This window comes from Delphinus delphis, chromosome 3 (genome assembly GCF_949987515.2).
Source record: "Delphinus delphis chromosome 3, mDelDel1.2, whole genome shotgun sequence".
In the NCBI taxonomy this organism is placed as follows: Eukaryota; Metazoa; Chordata; class Mammalia; order Artiodactyla; family Delphinidae; genus Delphinus; species Delphinus delphis.
Genome location: NC_082685.1, coordinates 84,388,257 through 84,411,301, shown reverse-complemented (window position 1 = coordinate 84,411,301; position 23,045 = coordinate 84,388,257). Strand labels below are relative to the sequence as shown.

General features: G+C 35.5%; 1 protein-coding gene across 8 annotated transcripts in view; it reads left to right on the top strand.

Annotated features, from left to right (window-relative positions):
- Positions 1–23,045, top strand: part of FER (FER tyrosine kinase) — a 468,208-nt gene that overhangs the window by 361,210 nt on the left and 83,953 nt on the right. For all 8 annotated transcript variants that reach the window (XM_069540597.1, XM_069540596.1, XM_069540595.1 and 5 more), the window contains one exon: positions 658–781. In XM_069540597.1, coding sequence (XP_069396698.1) covers positions 658–781 — 124 coding nt within the window. The remainder of the gene's footprint in view (positions 1–657; positions 782–23,045) is intronic.

Sequence of the window (23,045 nt, the reverse complement as noted above, 5' to 3'; positions counted from 1 at the left end):
CTAAAGAAAAAACATACTATTTCAGCCACTTTCAACTTTTTATTGTTGTTACTTTTTAAAATGTGGCTACCGGTATACTTAAAATTACTATGTGGCTTGCATTACATTTTTTTTGGACCATGCTGTTTTATGGAGTTTCTCTAAGTCATCACTGGAATTCATTTGATGCACAAAAATGCAATCTGACTCAGCAACTAAATCATATCAAAATCATAGTTTTCTTTTTTTTTTCCTGTCTGACTCTACTATTAGTGATGGTGTTGTTAATCATTTACTCTTTTAACTCATAATAGTTGTAATCTTTTATTTGGTATTAGAGAAAATAAGATTTCTTAGAACATTTTATCCAGGCAAATTGGTGAGAAATTGTGACAGAGGAAAGTCTGTCTTTGTATGACTTTGGTTATTATTATGTGTTGGGTAATATACAGTGTGAAGCACTTAAAGTACTTAAACTGCATCTAAGAAAATTCATGGTGTCTGCTTTCTAATAAGATGTGTTCTTTTCATATTTTCTTTTATCCTCACCTTAAATGAAATGGGCAAAAAGTATGGTTAAATGTGTAATGCTTTTTGTTCTTTCAGGTATCTCTAATAGGTGATAAATATGACTTTCATCATGATCTTGTCTCATTGTTCATCTGTCAATTCTTCTAGGAGGTGATTTCCTCTCCTTTCTGAGAAAGAAGAAGGATGAAATAAAACTCAAACAATTAGTGAAATTTTCATTAGATGCTGCTTCTGGTATGGCCTATCTTGAGAGTAAAAACTGTATACACAGGTAAGGAGAATATTTTTTAAACATTTTCCAGTTTTATTAATAGGGTATTAGAAAACTGATATACTTGCTATCATAAAGCAGTGAATTTCTTTCACAAAACGTATTTTCTTGTTGGTTTTCATATTTTGTGTGAAAGCATTCTTTGACAGTTGCTTACTTAGTTTACAGAAACACTTGTTTTCTGTCTTCCTGGGGTAAGTATACCTCATTAGACAATGACTTACTAATTAAAATTTGTTTTATTATAATCATTAATAGCATAGTGATAAGATATACCACAAGTTAGTCATAGAAGCAGCTACAAACTTGTAGCCAAATAAGATTGTTTCATGTGTTACTTATTCTCCTTTTTCAAAGAAATTACTTATAAAGTTACAGAAAATCCTACTAGTAAAACAATTCATGACAGTGAATTTGGCCAAGGGTAAAAGATTTGAGCACACTAGTTATTTCAAAGGAGATTTTAGCAAACTTTCTCTAATTATATCAAGACCATCAACTTGGTTTTAATGCTTTATAGATTGTGGTTTTAGCTGCTTGTAGCTGAAAGTAATCTTTTTTTGCTAAGTGTGAATACAAATTAAGATCTCTTGCAGAATTCATGTCAGATCCTAAATATGGCTAAGTGTATATAAGCAAAATAAAGTGGGGGATTTGGTGTAGTTTTTATTTGCTTGAAACAGCACATGATACTGTGTACTGTGGGGAGGGTTCATTGTCAGATTGAACCATTGTGAACTTTAAGCTGGTTGGTTATTGAGGTATATTTTTCTCTCATGTGCTTCATTATGCAGCCTTTGACTTCATATTCTTGTGAGGTTGTACAACATAGAATTGCAGCAGAACAAAGTTATATGCACCTTAAATATACATTTATTTGATCTCAATGAATATTTTTTACTTAATTCCCCCCAAAAAATTTTGCTTAGTGTTCAGTTTTATTCTGAAACTAAAATTATGGCTTATGTTTCAAATATAGTTCAACAGTCACATGTGTTTTAAAATACATTTCAATAGGGATACTATTTTTCTGGAAATTAAAACAACTAAAACTAAGCTACTATCATATTCCTGTTTTACTTTCTATGAATATAGACTGTATTTACTTTCAATGATTGTAGATCAAATCACATTGTAATGTATATTTGTGAAGACTAAAACAATTGATTTTGGACAAGAATTGCATTATCACTAATTTCATTACTTCATGTTAAAAGTAACAATTAAGGATTTTGCCGTTTATTTAGAGAAAACCTATAATTTTGATTGCTCAGGTGTTAAAGCTACTTTGGGTATCACATTCTCTACTGCAGTTTTTATCATGTCTCAGATTTTTTTTTTTTAACTCAGACTATTTATAGCTTTAAGCCATAATAAATACACATTCTAGAAACTGTTTTAATGTCAGTTACCAGTAGCAGTCTTTAATTTCTGGTGTGTTGTGGTTGAGGGAACTGTTGTTTCAATTTCTTGCTGCCTTTAGTGATTGCTTTTCTTGCAAATGGATGATTGTATTTTTTTAAGTGCCTCTATCATGAGAATTGAAACCATTCTAAATTGCCGATGGCAGTTAGCTTTTAAAAATTTATCCCACTTACAGAATCATAACATTATCTGCTGTAATTTTATCTTCCCATTTTGGTTTTTAAGAATTTTCATGCATTTCCAAATTTTTGAAAGTCAACCCGCGCTTGACCACATATCCTAGAAGATTGTACCTAGTCCTGTACTATTTGCCTGGGGGTAAGGTTTCTGATTGAACATCTTGAACAATGTTGGTGAGAGCAGGTTTGACAAATGGGTTTCAGTGCCAACTTTCAGTGATGGGTAGTGGCTGTCTGTGTTGTGCATTGAGAAGGATTCCAGGATCAGTGACAAAGAGTCCAGTGATCGATTAGTCACATCTGTCAGGGTGCTGACAGGCATTAACACAAAAACTCCAAATTTGTCATCTGTCACATAGAATATTTTCTTTTTGTCTTTATTTTCATAAATACATTTTTGATATGATTTTCCTTACTAGCTATATTATAACAACAATATAATATTTTTCTATAATCACTTCCACTGATACCTTCTAAACTATTTGCTATTCTTATTTCTCTTGTTAATCATGATTACTGGATGAATTTTATGATACCTCTAGCCAGTGATCTTTTGTTCCTCTTCAAACTTAACATAAATGTTCTTTTGGATGAATTCAATTTTTTTCTCTTCTTTTTTGGTACCTCACCAATACAGGACTCTATATTGAGAAAGTAAATCATTCTTTGTGTTGAATTTTTTATGGAAGTGACTTGTGCTACAGAACTCTGTTCCTCTGTGTCATTCTGTGGAACTATTTCTGTGGTAGCAGTAGTAATTGCAGTAGAGTTTTAATTGATTTATATTTACTAGATATACTCAAGACATGTTATATGTTTTTTTCTCCTAAGAAATATCATATATATATTTATGTAGCATAAATATAACATAAATATATAAATACTATATATGTATATAGTATACACTGCAGTGAAAAGTATTTTTCCTCATTGGAAGAATTTCTAGTAAGGTATTTCAAAATTTAATTAAAGTTTCTAAAACGTGATTAAAAGTTCCCTTTCATTTTTCAAGTAATGAAGAAAGGCCCCCAGGCTCCATTCTTGACAGCCCAAAATATATGTATGTCTATGAATTCTAAAGTCTTTGTCCTACAAATCAAAGCAAAAAAATTTAAATATGCTTTAAATTTTATATGAACTTATACATTTTATCCTGTTCACTGATTAGAGGTCACTGGAATTCAGAACTTGAAAATATTTCTAATTGCATCTCCCCAGAATATCATCTTAACTTTTGGGGGACGCATTCTCTTTCTTTAGCTTTGTTGTATTGTTTTGATTACTATGAGAAGAGCAGAGCAATGTTTCATTATAGGTAAACAAGTATGACAGCTATAAAATGGAAACAAATAATTGCATAAAGAAATGGCATGCTGTTTTGGAAAGCGTTCTTATTGTAATTTCCATTTCACTTCCAGGAGTGTTCTCTTGATACACTAAGTTTCTAATTGAAACTATTTCTGCTTATAGTTTGAGAGTGTTGGATATTTTGTGTTTCAGTTTAGTTGTAATCAACCCTGTTTTCTTTATAATTATTCTATAAGCCAATGTGAAATTTTCTTTCCTACTTGTACTTCATACAAATATTTGAAGTACACTGATAAACTTTGCAGGGGTGTGTTTACTTACAGTGCCGTGTTATTAGATTGCTAGTTGTCACTCTGGAAAAAGTATTAAACCTGATGATTCTTGATGTTAAGTGGATTGAGGTTTGACATTATATTAGATTTAAATGGTAACGGTGTTTATGGTTTTATTGCTGATGAGTTCTACTACAAGATTTATTTTTATTTGGGTTTATTTTTAAAAATTGGTTTTGTGCCATGTATTTTATTTGTCCATGGAAAGTAAAGGAAGGATAAACTCTTGATTGCCATGTACTTGAGTTAAAGACCATAATCTATTGGGAGTCTTGGAAGCATTTCTGCATTTCATGATCTTGTATGTCATTGTCAGTGCCAGAAAAGGTATCTAGGGAGAGATACTATAGAATATGATTTCTTTTTCTATTTTAACTCTTGTACTGATTCCTCTTCATTTTTGATTACTCTACCACAGTGATGTTTTGTTATGGAGTAAGATTAATAACTCTACAAATGAAAATATATAAGACTGCAAATATTTTATTGTTTGCTAAATGTTTTGCTTATCCATTGAGAACAATGGTATTGCTGGCACTTCAAAAACATGAACATTAGCTTATTCTGTGCCAGGATGAGAGCAATATGAGAATCATGATCCCTGCCTTCAGATGGATGTAACAGAAAATAATAATAATGCAAAGAGATAATAAGTTTAGTGACAATGTATACAAGATACCATGAGAGCAATATCAAGAGGGTCTAATATGACCTGTCAGTCTGGGAGCTATGGTGGGGAGTAATCAGGGAAAGTTTTGCAGATGATACTGTTTGAGTGAGACTTGAGTGTATCATTGAATAGAAGGAGAAAGAATTTTCTAGCTGAAGCAAAGTTGAAAGCAAAGTTATGTTTTTCATGAGAAAGTATGACTATCATGGATCTACAAAGAGTATAATACTATCAAAATGGGAATACCAAGGAACGTTGGGCTGAGCCAGATAAACAGGGTCTTTCTTTCCAAGGGCTGTGTCTACCCTTTAATTTGGCTAAACTTGGGAATATCTAGCCATACATTCAGATAATTTTAAGACAGTTAAAAGTCTGTGGTTTTTAACTGGAAAAGGAAAGTAATTTGAACAAAATTTACAGAATCTTGAAAAATGTATAATCTTGTGAAAAGGTATAGGTATGGGATCAATTTTATTTTTAAGTTTCATTGGAAAAACAATTTAAGAAAGCTAAGATTGCCCAGAAAGGAACAATATTACATTTCACTTACATATGTTCCAGAAGAAGATTATTTCATCCAGTGATTTCTGATAAGGTTTAAGCATGTGTACTTTTTAAGGTAAATGTAAAATGTAACTTCTGTCTTATTTTTGTTGTTTGTGATTTCATATTTCATGAAGCTAAAGATTTGGTATGATATTGATCATTTACATTTTTCCCTTGAAAATGGAAACTCTCTTGAGAGTTTATTTTTTAAATGCAACTGACTAGCATCTGAGTTCTTCCTAAACTTTGAATGTAGTGGAAAAGTATTCTTGTGCTTAATGTATCTGCATATTTTCTTCAGTGTTTTTGAACACTTCATCTTTTCTGTGTCTTATGATCCTCCATATATTTAAAAAAGGGATCTTAAGATCAGTTTGCAGACTAAGTAATCGAGGCCGAGAAAGATTAAACGAAGGTCACCTAGAGAATTAGTGGCAGGGCCACTGTTAGGTCTTAGATGTGCTGACTTCATTATGACACATTCCCATTCCAGTGTTTTGTTCTGTCTCAATCAAGTATTCATGAGCCTAACAACTGACATTTATTGATTACTTACTGAGTACCAGGCGTTATGCTAATTAAGTGCTTTTGATTCAATATATGAGAACTTAAGCTTCAGGAGGGCAATAATTTTTACCTATATTGTTTACTTTTGGATTCCAAAAGCCTAAAACAGTGCCTGGCACTTAAAGGTGAATGAGTGAATCCTCAAGGCAACAGTGGGTACTATTGTTGGGCCTGTTGTAACATGAGGAGACTTATGGTTAGGGAGGTTGAGTATGTTGCCCAAGATCATATTAAAAGAAAGTGGCAGATCCAGGATGTGGATCCTGGCACTCTGGTTTGAGAGCCCCACTCTGAATCACTACACTGGACTCAGCTGCTTTCCATAAGAAATGCATCTTCTGACTAATTAGAAGATTCAGGGCAGAAGGCCAGCTGGTGTTTGGTGTGATGGCTCAGCTTATAATCAACATCTGGACTCTTTATGGTCATGAGTAAAAACAGAAGAGGATGCTGAAGCCTGTGAAATGTAATTTTAGAAAGACATACCAAGGTCTTTTCTGTTGTTTTTTAATGAACAGTTGCTGAAATGCAGCAGTATTTTGTTATTGCTTCTCCATTTAATTAGAGCTTGAAATTTTTTTTCATTTTTTGTACACTATTGTTTAGATACCCCCTTCTACTTTATCTGTTAATTAAAAACACAGGATTAGCATAGAAATGTGATAATCTCAAGTTAGTTGACTAAGCATTTATGACTGGTTTTCTTGTTCTAACATTTGATTATAATTTTGAATATATTAAGCTTTACTTTTAGCTTCTAAACCAATTTTGCTACAGTACAAAGAGGACTGTAATTTTAAAAGTCTCAAAAATATATGGTCCTCCTCTAGTTTAACCTTTGTCTTTTTTCTAGAGCAGTTTGGTATTCACAGGAACACCTTTCTAAAAATTATTTATCCTGCTACGTTATTCAGTGTCAGAATTTCCTATCGCTAGTTTCATTCATTTTAATTAAAGGATTTTTTCCTAAAGTCACATCTATGTTTCCAGGAATGAAAAAGGAAGCCTTCTCTTATACTGGAATCAGTTAACACGTTGGGTTCAGTTAATGTACCAGAGTATCTAACTGCCTTCTTAGAAAACAAAAATGATGGATTTGGGGTAAAGGGTCAGAGAACGGATGAGTTTTGATTTATGGTTACTGGTAGGAAAGATGCAGCATATGTAGGATACTGTTCAGGAATTCAGCTCAGTCCAGTAAACGGAATGAAAGTCCTTGAGAGTGAAAAGAGAGGGGAAGAAGGGAATAGGAGTACATGAGCACTGTTTCATGGCTTAGTGAGGGCTAGCCTTGTCTTATGTTACATAGAAATGATAGAGGAAAATTAGCCTATACCTCATTCTCTACTATTTCTGACTTTTATTCACTTAATTACATTAAGTACATTCCTGGTTCAGAATGTCAAAAGTGATCTTTTACATTAAACAAACACAAATGGTTGGTTTACCATTTTCTCTTAGGGCCTATTTGATTACAAAAACAGAAATTGCTTAAGCTAATTTAAGCAATAGGAAATTTATTAGAAGGAAATAGAGTTATCTCACAGAACTCAAAAGACAGGAAGTTCAGCCAGCTCTGGGAGTCATTATAATTAGGAACTGGGAAGCAGGAACCAAAGCAGCATCTCTTCCTGTTTACCCTCTGTGTTCACTTGGTCTTTCATTATTCCTTCTTGCTATGTTGCTACTTCATTTCCCTCTTGCTCTGAAGACTACATTCCTCTGCCCCGATGTGCAAAGGTCCCTCAAGTGACATTCGAGTCACAACGTTCCAAGCCCCTCATCTGCAGATAATTAATTACTCTTTGAGGTCTCATTTCAAATTCTTGGCAGAAAGAATTGATTGGCCCAGTTTATATTAGGTGTCTACCCCTGTTTTAATCAATAACATGGCTAGACAAGGGAAAAGTAAGCAGGATGACTGTTACATAGATTTACAGGAGCTGGTTACTGTGTGTGAGGGGATAATTCTCAGAGGATGGGACACATACTGAGCAGTCTCGCTAAAAGATGGCTACCACGCATTCATTGAATGATTCCTATTGGGCAAGCACATTCATTATCTTATTTAGTCTTCATATTTCTGTGACCATTTATCTCTATTTCACACTAGAAAAAAATTGAGCCATCAAAATAAGTAACTTGTCCAATGTCATACAGCTGGTGAATGGATGACCCAAGTCTAGATCAAGTGACTGACAAAGGCTGTGAAACTAAGCAAAACACTTAAACTATGTGTTAGATACACTTTTCAGTTTCTCCCCTTTTGTGAATATAAGCAGCCATGTGGACATCTCTTGTATGAAGCAAATCTTAAAACCATTTAATAAATGCTGATTTAGAGAAAGCCTCGTTGTAGAGATAAGAGAGTGCTTTACAAGTCTTAACTCCGTATTTTCCTGGGATGATTCATCCCCACCCAGTTCCTTGGTGAAGGGCTGGTGGGTTTACTCTTTCCTGCAGGTGGTCGTGCAGTCTCCTTGAATCCTAGCTCACACCACATCCATACGACAGACAGGAGATTAAGCCCAGAACCGTGGAGTTGGGTTCATGATTACCCCAGGCATTTGGGTAACCGTTGGTTGAATTCAGGTTCTAAAGTAAAACCTGATATATGCTAGAGTAGCTGCCTTTTCCTAATTAGTCTTGGTCAAATAGAAATTCTGGCTTCTGAGGAATCCATTAGAACACGGATGACATAGAAACAAGGTTAACCTTCTCGCTTGCTTTTTTTGTTTTTTTATGTTTGTTTCCTACTCTCTGGCCTCCGAGGCAGGATCAGAGCAATCAACATATGGAACTAGAGAACTCAAGCCTGAGCCATTTACTGAGCATTGACTCACCTCACTAATATTGAGAATTACTTGGGGTTTTGTCCAATTATCTTTAAATATGTTTTTGATTTGATGAAATTCAAAAGCACGATGAGAAGGCCTTTTCATTTCCAGGTTTCCCTTTTCAAGTGTCTCTGTGCCAGTCAGACTGTCTGCCTGTGCACTGCCAGCTCTAACAGCCTGGAAGCCCAGCATTTGCAGAGCCGTATAACAGCTTCAGCATAGTGGCTAAGCCCACAGATTTGACACTGGAATGCTCTGTGTTTGAATCCTGGCCCTGTAGCACGTCAGCTGTGTGACTTTGGACCCCTTCCCTGCCCCCACCTCAGCATTCGCTGTAACCTTTATCCTGCTTCATTTTTCATCAGTCCTTATCATGACCATTTATATCTACATATGCAACTATGTGTATATAAATATATGTATAACAGTGGTACATGTAGACATAGAAACCATAAAAAAGTACTGGTTTACTTTTTATTGTCTGCCTCAACTAGAATGTAAGCTCCATGAGGATACTGGCTTGATCTTGTTCATTCCTTGATACAGAGAACAGTTGCCAGTATCTAGTTTTGGTGCTCAGTAAAAGTTTGTTGAATGGATGAATGAATGAAGTTACCTACTATACTTTCATCTCTTCCAATATAAATTGAAGATAATAATACTCTTTCTGACACACTGATTTGGGTTAGACACTGCAAGGCTACTTGAGTAGGAAAGGGATATCTCCAAGCTCTCCAATAAGAAATATCCCTACAGCATTTCAAGAGGCTCACAATTTAGCAGGAAGAGACGACTCATGTCCATACCATTGTAAGATTACATTCAGTTGTCTACTTAGCCAAGGATGCAGAAACTTTTCAGAAGATGGCCACGTAAAGCAAAAGCAAATGCAGGATATCTCAGTTCACTTGACTGTGGTCCCCAGAGTTTCTAACGATTACACTGTCTACATAGGATAGGGCCTTGTTGAATCTGAGACACTCATTTTCTTACTAATGGCTGTAATGCGGAGCTTATGACACTATTCACAGAGTACTTATACATCTGTGTGATTTTGTTTAATGTGATATTTTAAACATTGGGCTCTATTGGTTCTTGTTGCTGTCAACAAGTCCACATCCTCACCGTGAAGAAAAAACAAAATTAAAGCCTAGGAATCTCCAGGTGGTTCATCTGTATCTCCAGCCCATTGCACCACAATTTGCTACCTTACTCTCATTACCCTTTTAGCTATGTGTTTCCAGCCCTGAGTATGTTTGGGCCAGACACTCTTCTAGATACTATGGCTACAGCAGTATAGGGGAGGATAATAATTTTCCCTCTGCCCTTCTAGGTTCTTGACTGAGACTCCTGTAATGAAAAACAGATCAACAGGAGAAAAACAGAAGTTTAATAAGAAGTACACCTCCTGTATACATGGGAGATACCCAGGAAAACTGAGTAACTCCCTGAAATGGCCCAAGCCACCACCTTAAATCCCACATCCGGTTAAAGACAAAAGAAAGATGTTGGGGAAGAGGGGAGGCCAGTTATAGGGAGTTACCAGGAAAAGCACAGTAAACAAGGGTAAGGTTGTTATGCAGATTTAAGTTGGTGTTTTCTCCATTGATGAGTTTTTAAGAGATTTAGTCATCCCTCTCTTCCTGGTAGAGAGGGAGACACCCTTACAAATGGAAATTTCCCTTAAAAAGGGTAACTACTCAGTTTTCAGAGCTTCTCCTGTGTCTGCTCAAATAATCAGCTCAAAGTAATCCTTAAGCCTAAAAGGTGTATTTTGGGGCTGCAAATTCTGCTTCCCCTTCAGTGGCAAATAAACAAAACTCTGCCCTTACGGAGCTTACGAAAGAGAGGGGAAGCAGATAATAAATGCACTTAAAGAAGAATAAGCAAGTAAATATAAAATATTCCACATGGTGAGAAATGTTATAGAGAGTCACAAAATAGGATTAAAGGGAATGGGAAGGTAGGGGCAGGCACTGTTTTTTTGTTTGTTTTTTCTTTCTTTCTTAGTGATACGCAGGCCTCTCACTGTTGCGGCCTCTCCCGTTGCGGAGCACAGGCTCCGGACGCCCAGGCTCAGCGGCCATGGCTCACGGGCCCAGCCGCTCTGCGGCATGTGGGATCTTCCCGGACCGGGGCATGAACCCATGTCCCCTGCATCGGCAGGCAGACTCTCAACCACTGCGCCACCAGGGAAGCCCGAGGCACTGTTTTATATAAGGTGTAAGAGAAGACCCAGAAGAGAGAAAGGAGTGAGCCCTGTGAATATCAGTGAGAAAAACTTTAGCAACTTTGTAGCAAGTACAAAAAACCCTGAGATAGGCACCTGCCAGGTATGTCCAAAGAAGCCCAACAAGGGAGACAGAAAATGAGGTTAAACGGTTATGTGGTGGCCCGATCAGGAAGATCTTGTAAGTCATGGAAAGGGCTTTGCTTTTAGTCTTCATGAGGTGGGGGCCATTGAGGACTGACTTGATCTGTCCCAGGTTTTTTAAGGATTAGTTGGAATTCTTTTTTAAAAATAGACTCTAAGGGGGCAAGTGCAGAAACGAGAAGACCAGTTAGAGAGCTATTGCAGTAATCAAAGTGAGAGACCATGGGAGCTGGACCAGGAGGGTAGTGGTGGAGAGCATGAGAAGTGGTCGGTTCTGGGTGAATGTTGAAGGTAGAGCCATCAGGATTTGCTGCGATATTAGACATTATATGTAAGTGAAAGAAAGAGTGAAGGATAACTTCATATTTGCACAGATATCAAACAATGATCTTCCAGTATTACTTTCCTCATAAAGTCAGGTGACTGTAAGACACTCTCCAATGTTCTGTTTTCTGTAATTCTAGTAATTCAAACATGACTGCTTCAAACTATAATGAGCCAAATAAAAGCATAACACGTAGTTTTCTTTTTACTGGGAGCCTACTAAATGCTGAGAACTGTGCTAGTGACAGAGTCAAGAGTAGAGAGAGCGCCACTCCTTCTGGCATTCTCACTTTCCCACATTAATCTTATATTTCTTGTAATGGAAGAAAATAAAAGAAAGTAACCTCAAGATCTCATCTGCAATTTTTTGCATTTAATTGGACATATGTTTTCCAAATAAGATACAGATCTTTAAGAATGGTACCTTGCAAATAGTATCCTAGGTCACAGACCCATTGATTTAAAGAAATAAGTAAAATTAAATGTATACATAATTTATAGAGGGTTATATTTTCCCCCGGGTCTCTGGTTTTATGACTTGTGTATGAAAATAATTATTATTTACCTAACCTAATAACTCGGTAATGTTGCTAGTTAATTTAAGTCTGATTAAGTCTGGTTCAAGTCTGATTCTTGGAGGTTTAATGTCATCTGTAGAACTAAAGTGACACAAGAGAGAAGATGTCATTCACTTGCTATTTTGTTTACTAAACAAAGGCCATTTCCTTCTAATGTAAGGTTATATACTGTAAAATTAAATGGCCTCTATTATAATGAATATCAAAGTTTTATAAAATAGCTTAGAGACTTACTGTTTGTCGTCTGGTACACTTATTTATACTTCTTATGAATAGACATTTTTATTATTATAGAAAAGAAACACATCCCTATTTTGTGTTCTCAAATTGACCTTTTAATACTGAACATTTTTTATTGCAGTTTGATTTGCTTCTTTGTGGGGAAGGAAATAGTGTAAATTTTCTGTGAACATTTTTCACTGGGTACTTTTCAAAAGGTAGGAGTGTGATAAATATCTAATATATGAATAAGTGGATAAATTAATGAATAAATGAAATAGGTCTTATCTGCTGTCCAAAGTACTAATTGAATGCCATTAGATGACTAAGAACTTTCTGGAAAAATAATCCTAAACTGTTTCACCCCTAAATGTTATTCTTCCATTTTTATTTTTCACTGACTCATTTCTTTATATTGCATAAATGAAGAAGTAATTATGTGTGATGCAAACCAGTATGTGTTACACAAACAGACCAAAATTCTTTTTCTGTTGTGAGTCAGAATGAAGGTTTTAGGTTGCTCAGAGTATTTTTTTGATTGTGTGAATGTGATCACCCCAGAGTTTTAGTGAGACAATGTCAGTGCTCTTCTCCAGATATTGTCATCCTCCAAGAGTCACAGAAGGTGAATACTATCCTGTTTCAATCCCTTTTTCATCTAACAGTAGTTATTTTTTATATTGACCCTGTCCTATTGCAGACAATGATCAGGGCTTAAGAAAACAGCAGTAGTTTAAAACATGCCAGAAAGTATTAATATTTAACATGTAGTTTGAAATAATTGGGCAGCAAACATCAGATGTATTATTATGTATTAGAGAGCTCAATAGACACATATTTCATTTAGCTTCTTTCTCCCTTACGTGCCCTCTGTCTCATTATTGTGTAAATAATGAGAGAATATGAATAGTATGGCTAGAATAGTACAGAGGTACTTAGTTCCTTGCCTTTTAAGACAGTATATAATGAGTAACTTTAATTCTCAGTGAATAGTATTTCTCCTTTCACTCTTAAAATTCCCATTATACTTTTTTAAAATTAGGCATCTATTTACTTACATAAATTAATGAAGAAAAAAATTAAAATAATTATGTCTGCTATTTGAGATATTTTAAAACTCAAGGTAGGACATAACCATATGGCATGATATACAAATAATCTATAAACCTCTTTGGAATCAAATGAAAACATAAATGGTGTGTAATTTAAGAATTCACTCTTTTTTATCACATTGTGCCATATAAATATTAAGACTTTTTTTAAATATATATTAGTAAAGGAAAGAAAATTATAATTTTCATATCAAATTTATACTTAAATGCATATCCTAGTAGAAACAATTATTGAGATTTCTATATTTTTGCTTTTTGATATCATAAAAGCTTGCCTGGTAAAATTCCTCAATTTATTCATAATTTCTAAAGCCTCTCTATGTTCCACGGGTTAAATCAATGTAAAACCATGTATTGAATGCCTTCTTTGTAAAAGGCCCTGTTTAGTCATGCTCTCTACTCTCAAGGAAAATGAGAGAAGTGAAAGATATTTGATAATTTGTTAAAGAGTACATTGGGGGAAGGGAGTGGACAAGAAACAAGAATAGGATTTCCAAAGGCCTTTTATAGCAGGGATTTAAAAAATAGCATACAGCAGTCTAAACTGCAAGAGCCACCCAACAAATATTGGGGTAATTTATTGAATTTCTTTTACGTGACTGGCTGTATTAAAAATAAGCTTAATTCCCAAGGGATTTCTAAATTGACCTTTTACCATATTTAGCAGAACTTAAACATTTTACTTTTCCCTTCTAATTTTATTAAAGAATACTTTATCCACTTACTTTGTAAGCATCTGGGTATTGAAAAGCAGTCAAAGGGCAAGTGTTCCATAATGTTTGTTCAATTGAAGTCATCACATATTTACTTAAGTACTTTCTATGTGTCAAGCACATGGTTGGTGTTTGGAGTAATAAATTGAGCAAATCAGATGGGGTCTCTGTCCTTGAGGAGCTTAAAGTCTAGCGAAGGAGCCATACATTAACAGATATTCATACAAAGAATGCATTTTAAAGTGGGATATGGCCCCATCCTGAGGCTGTGGAAGGCATCTCTGAAGAAATGACATTTGAACCGAAAGTTAAGTAACTAAGGGAAGATGGAAGAGGAGAGAGGAAACAATCAACTGGGAGAGAGTGGCTTGGAGGTGGGAAGGAGAACGGCCTTTCAAAGCAATGAAAGGTAATCAGACTATGACTAGGTTAAATAGCGACTTGAGATGTGACCAGAGAGGTAGCAGGGGCCAGACCCCGTGAGGTGTAGGCCAGGTGCAGGAGGGTGGTCCTGACCCTGAGAGCAATGGAGACCATTGTAGGGATTTTGTTTGTTGTTTTTTAAATTTTTATTGGAGTATAGTCGATTTACAATTTTGTGTTAATTTCTGCTGTACAGCAGTGTGAATCAGTTATACATATATCCACTCTTTTTTAGATTCTTTTCCCCTATAGGTCATTACAGAGTATTGAGAAGAGTTCCCTGTGCTATACAGTAGGTCTTTATTAGTTATCTATTTGTAGGAGAGATCACATTCATGTTCCATGCAGATTACTCTGGCTGCAGTGTGGAGACCAGACTAGAGGGAAGAATGGATACAGGGAAGGGAAGCTTTCAAGGAAGTCAGTATCAAGACATCTTCCATGTTTCTGGCATGTGCAGCTGGATGATAGGTCTCTAGACTCAGGAAATACTGGAAGACTAGCACAGTTTTTTGGTTTGTTCGGTTTTGGGGGTTTTCTTGTGGGGGTGAAATGATGAGTTTATTTTGAGGCATGTTGAATCTGAAGTGCCTGTAAGATATTTGTGAAGACATTGAAAAGACAGGTGAGTATTTAGAAGTAGAACTGAAGAGAAAGGTCTAACATGGAGATAAACAATGTGGAAATGATGAAAGCAAAGTGAATGAATAAATGGATGAGTGAATCAGTGAAACTTTGAATTAATCGTGAATCAGTGAAAGAAATATTTGAGGGTAAGAAAAGAACATGGAAAAATATATGTGATTTTTTAAAACCATTCATTCATTCATTCATTTAAAAACTATCAGTTCATTTTGCCCCTAGCTTTTTTAAATGAGGAGGGAATTTCAAAATTACTTTTAACTTTTCATGGTAGTACCCAATGTTTGTCATTTCTAGTACTGTTAATCTAGTTTGACAGTAAAATGGTTCTAGAATAACGTTTGTTTATTTAACTTATTTGTTTACTTAGGGATTCACTGATAGTTAACTGTTTCCTTTAAGATCTTAAATTATTTCATCCTTGATAACTTATAGTGCCACAAATAACAATGACAACTGGAAAATGAAGGAGAAAAATAATTTTCACTCTATTCAGAAATGTCCCTAATTCTGTACAATTAAACTATCAGTCAAAGAAATTTATAAAAACACCGTTCATAGAAAGAAACCTGTTTCCTTTGGAAGGTTTTCTTCTCTGGGAAGAAAACCAGGAGAGTAATGGGTTTTGCTTCTGGGGAGTCTTGCTATCTGGCCAATAGAACTCACTGTAACATATGAAACAATGTAACAATGAAATATGTGGACACAGAATACAGCTTTGTGTTATTCTCAAATGAGTGGGATTTAACAGTGACAACACGGAAAGTGTCTCTTGTTTTTTTCACATCTCAAGGCATGAATATCGGTCTACCTAAAATAAAGACATTTCCCTAGTTTTTCTATGATTTAAAAAAAACAAATTAAAAGAGAAAATTATCTTGAAAAATGTGTATTATATCCAGATTTTCTCCCTTCCTCTGTTAAGAGAGTGTTAACAATACCTGCTTTACAATCAGTGGCTATAAGGTTAAATTAAAATAAGAGATAAGAAAGCCTTTGAGAAAACTAAATGGCAATTCAAATGATACATAGTGTTAAATGACTGTCTAGTTACAGAGGAAGAGGGTGTTGTTCACCAAGGCATATTAGAACTAGATGAAAGAAAACAAAGATGGATGAAAAAATATATGGGTTAAATTTGTCAGTAAAAAAGGTTTGAATGAGATAAAAGCAGCTGGTGATCATTCTTCTGTATTTACAGTATGGTCTCTATGTAGCTACAGTAAAGGACGAAGATGTCAACCATAGTGGTCTGAAGTAAAATTTACAATTGGCAGCCAGTGCTAGCCATCTCCGTGGGCCTTCCCTGGGCTACTGCTCCAAACCGGCTACTGAAAGAGGTCACTGCCCAGAGCTATTTGACTGTATACACCTTTTCTCTTATTTTCCTCTTTCCATTTTCAAGGCTTTATTTATTTAGAAGAAAAACACTACAACATTGAAAAAGTTTTACCTGATGTATTTATGTCTGTTCTTTTCTTTATAAAAGATAGGAATTAGCCTTTTCCCCATCATCTTTATTAATGCCCTGTTTTTGAGCTGAATTGAAACCATTTTATGAAATATTTTAATATTGCTTAAAAAGGAACATTTAATGCAGAAGGGCCACTGCAGTTTTCAGCAGTGCATGTTCTTCCTATTCATCATGTGGCCGTTTGTCTGTACCCTGCTGGGAAGAGCAGACAGGCAGTTTTCTGATCTGACATATCAGATATACTGCCTCTCCATAGCATGAAACATTCATATTTTCATAGATATCTGTTGCCATTTGATTCATCTTCCTGTCTTTCCTGAATCATCTGCCTGTCCAGCTGTCTTTCCCAATGCAAGAAAACATGGTCATGGTCTAGAATCCCCTAGATTTTGAGAAGAGATAAGAATAGATTTCTGTCACTGCTGAATCTAAAACCAGCCTGGTGGCACTGGAATGCAACGCTCATCTTCCACAGTCGCTGTTAACAGTTGCAGAGTTAATAATGTGAGGGGGCTTGTTACATCATTGCTGGACTGAAAAGTGGTTTACTCTTGCCTGCCTGAGCTTGATCTGCTCTAGCATCTTCTGCCTGTGCACCTATGACTTGGACATATCAGGAGTCCTCAATTAAGCAGGAGGAAAGGATACAAAAAAGGTGTGAATTTTATATATCTTTTTCTCATTTTCTTTAAGAAACAAGGGAAACTGGATATTTCAGGAAGCTTTTTATATTACAGGATGAGAAGGTCAGAGAACCACCACTTTCAAATAGTATCTGTTGAAGGAAATCTCTTTTCACCTATTGGGCATCAGAAATTTACTTAAATTTTTTATTTGAAGCTCTTCTCTTTGAATTACTCAGTTCTTCTGAAGTTGTTTAAATATTGTTGCTTTAAACATACACAGGTGCACAGCAGAAGCTGTGAATCTCTTGAAGGGTGAAACTGTATTTCCTTCATGTTAAGGCCTTATTCCCATAGGTAGCACAGTGCCTGGCACGTAGGACAACTGAGTAATGTGTGTATTAAAGAATCAAATGTAGATTATTAGTTAGGGAATCTTAAAAATTTTGCAGCACAAAATCTACCCAATTTTTAAAAATACTATTTGATAATGGTACTTGGTATAAAAAAGTCAATTCCTCTTATTTGCTCCAAAGGGCATAATATACTCAAAATGTTATCTAATGCTAAGTTATTTAATATGCAAGAGAAAAGCCATGGGAAATAAATAACAGGTGAAGCAAGACATCAACATAGAAAAATATATAATCAGAGGCATAAGAATGGCATTTCTAAGATAGTATTGCCCTTACACTTTCTCAGTGCATGTGGTAATGATGGTTCCTACTGAAGGACATTCTTAGACATGGAAGTCTTTGTGCACACAGTCAGCCATTTATAGGCAGTGATGGGTGCTCATTTCCCTGCCCACTGTGTTAATGTTCATCCCTTGGAGGTACAGGGACTTGTCATATGATTGATTCCATAAGCCATGTCTTTTGTAACTTACCATTAATGCAGATGGTGAGCAGGGCACACCCAGAACTAAGTTCAATATCACTAATTACTTTTAAGGTTCCTAATAGCTCAGTTATTAATTTTTTCCTTTGTCACTTTTGAACTGTACAACACTACAGATGTTTGAATAGACAGAAGTAACCTTTATTAAAGTAATATTCTGTGAATGGTACTACCTCCCTCATTTTTCATATGCTAATATCAAGACCTCATTGCATATAAAGATATCTGTAATATTGCACACAGGACTTTTTTTTTTTAACATCTTTATTGGAGTATAATTGCTTTACAATGGTGTGTTAGTTTCTGCTTTATAACAAAGTGAATCAGTTATACATATACATATGTTTCAATATCTCTTCCCTCTTGCGTCTCCCTCCCTCCCACCCTCCCTATCCCACCCCTCTAGGTGGTCACAAAGCACCGAGCTGATCTCCCTGCGCTATGCGGTTGCTTCCCACGAGCTATCTATTTTATGTTTGGTAGTGTATATATGTCCATGCCACTCTCTCACTTTGTCCCAGCTTACCCTTCCCCCTCCCCATATCCTCAAGTCCATGCTCTAGTAGGTCTGTGTCTTTATTCTCTTCTTGCCCCTAGGTTCTTCATGACCACATTTAAATTTTTTTTTTTAGATTCCATATATATGTGTTAGCATACGGTATTTGTTTTTCTCTTTCTGACTTAACTTCACTTTGTATGACAGTCTCTAGGTCCATCCATCTCACTACAAATAACTCAATTTCGTTTCTTTTTATGGCTGAGTAATATTCCATTGTATATATGTGCCACATCTTCTTTATCCATTCATCTGTCAATGGACACTTAGGTTGCTTCCATGACCTGGCTATTGTAAATAGTGCTGCAACGAACATTGCGGTACATGACTCTTTTTGAATTATGGTTTTCTCAGGGTATATGCCCAATAGTGGGATTGCTGGGTCATATGGTAGTTCTATTTTCAGTTTTTTAAAGAACCTCCATACTGTTCTCCATAGTGGCTGTATCAGTTTACATTCCCACCAGCAGTACAAGAGGGTTCCCTTTTCTACACACCCTCTCCAGCATTTATTGTTTGTAGATTTTTTGATCATGGCCATTCTGACCGCTGGCGCACAGGATTTTAACTTGAAATTTTTGAGAATAATAAAAGGATTAGATGAACATATATGAATCCTTGCTCTAGAAATTTTTCTTTAGGGCCAGATAGTCAATATTTTAGGCTTTCCAGGTCATCTGCATCACAGCTACTCAACTCTGCCATTGTAGGACAAAAGCAGCTATAGAAAATATGTAAACTAAACGGCATGACTGTGTTTCAGTAAAGCTTTGACCTGTGGGTCAATCATTTAAAAAGGGTTACATCCCTCTTCTAAGCCTTTCTATCTCTTTTTTCCTTTGAGACCAGGCTCAAATCCTCCTCCCCCCACCAGCTTCTTCACCTCTTCCTCCCTGTTGTCTGATCTGGGTGTTATTACCTTCCAAAACGAATGTCTTATTTCTCCAACTACATTGTTAGCTATTTGATTGTTTCCTTCCTTCCTTCTTTACTCCTTCCCTCGTTCCTCCTTCTACTTCCTCAGTTCTTAGTAGATGAGCCAATAGATATTTGTTCCTAAAAATGAGTTTAACTCTTAACTATCATTATGAAGATATTATGAAGTAATTATTTTATTTTAATGTCTCAGGCCCTAACATAGTAACCATTCAATGCTTGTTGTTGCTAGCATATCTTAATTTTTTTCCTAACAGTATTAATAAAACTTTAGAACAGTGGTCCCCAGCCTTTTTGGCACCAAGGGACCATTTCGTGGAAGACAGTTTTTCCACTGATGGGGGGATGGTTCAGGCAGTAATGCGAGCGATGGAGAGCGATGGGGAGCGGCAGATGAAACTTTGCTCGCTAGCCCATCACTCACCTCCAGCTGTGCAGCCCGGTTCCTAGCAGGCCGTGGACCAGAACCGGTCCGTGGACCAGGGGTGGGGACCCCTGCTTTAGAACACGTAAGACTAGGAAGACCAATTAGGCAAAAATACAACAAAGGCCTAAACTGTAGTAGACATGGAAAAAAGATGAAAAATTAAAGACAATTTATGCTTATTGATAGGAGTCATTTATCTCAGACCCAAATTAAATACAGATGTTTTCCGAGTAATACTGTCATACATATTAACCAGCCTTGGCAGTTGTAAGTGGAAAAAGGCTTACGCAGGCATAGCAAAGTAAGTGGCATATTAACAAAATATCTCTACGTCTAGGAGTTTTGTAAGATTCACTTATAATAATGGTTTTCTTATATTCAGGTTATTCACCCTAAGATTATGAAAACACTCCAAGTTATTTTTAGACGTCTCTATAAGTACAGCTTATTAGTACTCTACCAGACAGATTTTATAGGAGTTTTTGCCACGAAAGACTCCTCTTCTTTTGGAAGGATTATTATTTTCAGCTCCCACTGACTTTTTGTGGTTTGTGTTACTTTTATTCTTACAGTTTGTAGTTAGATGCTTTTTCTTTATAATTCAAAATTGTAAGACTCTACCATACAAAAATATGACTATAAGTTCTTCCCTTTTTTCCTACTCCTCCTCTTTCCTTTCTTAAGCCATGTTGGTTTACTCTGTGCAATTGTTAGTTCTGTTAGGGAATTCTAAAATAAGAAACTCCCTTCCAAGTGTTTTTTTTCCCCTTGGAAAAGAACATATAAGACATACATATGCAACCAGACTGTAACATGGAAAATGATGAGCTGCAAAAGAAGTCAGATAAGGTAGTTTGAATTGAGGAAACAGATGAGTGAGCAAGAGAGAATGTGTTAGAACCCTGTGTAAGTTACAGGTCTCAGACTAATGGTACTGGTGTCCTGAAGAGGTCACCACACTTCCAAAAATACTTAAACTGCACTAGAGAGATGGAAACCTGTGAAATATGATTTTTACCAGTTTTCTTTGCTGATAGATATTGACAAACAATGTAATACTGCTGACTGTAGATATCAGTTATAATGGAATTGTTTTAGCTTTAGCCTTGGTAAAAGCTTTGACTGCTTTGTAGATTTTCTCTTTTCCCTTTGCAAAGAGAATGTCAGATGATCCAAAACGAAACAACAGTGTCAACAAATTGTTTTATTTCTGCTTGCAAGTATAATTTGACAATGTGTTTGTTATGTAAAATGTTAAGAAATTAATCACTCTTCCAGTTCTATAGCATACCCGTTGAATTAAATCAATCTGAACCAAGTTATTTGTTTAAAATGTTGCAGTTTTGCCTTATTCTGAGAAACAAATGGATATTCACATTCTACTTGTGCTGATGTCGTTGATTGTAGGCTGCCACCGTATTTCAAGATAATTATTACTGATGCATCCTGTCTTTATACACATAAAACATTTGCATTGCATTTTGCCTTTGGGATGTCACTCTTTGTAAGTAGACAAACACATAGTTTGAGTGAAGACAAATGGCATTTTAAGCATAATGTTATTTTCCAGTTCTTCTTATATGAATGAAATTTTAAGCATAATGTTATTTTCCAGTTCTTCTTATATGAATGAAAATTATTCAGCAGGAAGGACTTAAGTGAAGTAAATAAAGAAAAAGTATATCCATATGTGATCAGGCTTTTAAAAAATGTCAGAACATAAGATGAATGGAATTTCAAGGTTTATGATAAAAGATTTAGCTACCTTCTGTCAATATACGTCAGAACTCTTGGATGAGAACCTGTTGTGAGACAATTTGTCCAGGCTTTTCGGTTTCCATTTTATCTACCATCTGGGATTTTACTTTTATTTTAAGGGACTTTGTTGACAATACTGATTCTTTCTCAGGTGTAGTATGTTAACTCCATTATGCTCATAATGTTACAAATACTTCCCTCCAGGGTAACATCCTAGAATGGTAAAGGTAATCCATTAAGCGTTGAGCTTGTTTTTCTATACATGGATGAGATCACTGTATGAAATGCTATGGGTCAGAAGTATCATTGACTACAACATAATGATTCCCATGTGCTTTTAATGTATACAATTCTACAAGTTCATGCCAAACAAGGAAATATCAAGCTCTTATAAATCATATGGGCATAGTTATATACTCAGGTAGGGATAAATGTACATTTATCATTTTGTGAATTTAAGATATCAGTGCTGGGAAACCATGTGTAAGATGAGGTCCCTGGGAGTAGGGTTTTCAGATGCCTACATTTTTGTAACAATTAGCTATCTATTATACTGATATGCACCCTCAGTAGTGAAAATTGATGGTAGCTCTGCCTCCCAGTCACCTAGCAAAGGGACTTTGCATCAAATTGGAGTCACCATATGTTTATTGACTAAGTGATAATGTGCTAATGTAAATAAAAGTTATTTATAAATGGTGAACTATACAAATAGGTAACGTTATTATTTTTATTGTATAGGATCAGACCTAGAAGCTATCGTATTGAAATAAAAAGAGAGAAAGTATTACGTACTACTTGTGGAGTATATATTCTCAAGTATACCTGACATAGTTCTTAAACCCATGAAAAACATCTTTCAAATATTTTCTCCTAATTTTCTTCACTTAATAACGTTGTATTCACATTTACTTTTTAAATTAAAAGCTGTGTAACCATTTTGTGGTGTATGTAAAGACTGAAGTTTTAATACTTCGATCAATGACTGCTAGGCAAAAGAAGGTTAATTTACATTTTCACCATTGCTTCTTTTAGCTAAAGAACATTTTAATCTTTCAGTCATCTCAGAACATCTCAGTCAGTATCTCTATAAGCCCATAAGTTACTCTTGTGGGCTTATGTTAGCAGTGATATTGGCCAGAAACCTTTCAAAAGAACAGAAAACTAGGTGCTTGGCAGTTTCCTTTATCCTTGTTATAATAACCAACTTGAAAGCTTTGAGAAACAAAATGCAGGGGGAAATTATTAGCAGTATTCTTCCATTCAGTGGCTTGTACAAAAGACCAATAATTCATACGGAGTATGAACACCTTGAGCACTGGTGAAATGGAAGACATTTTT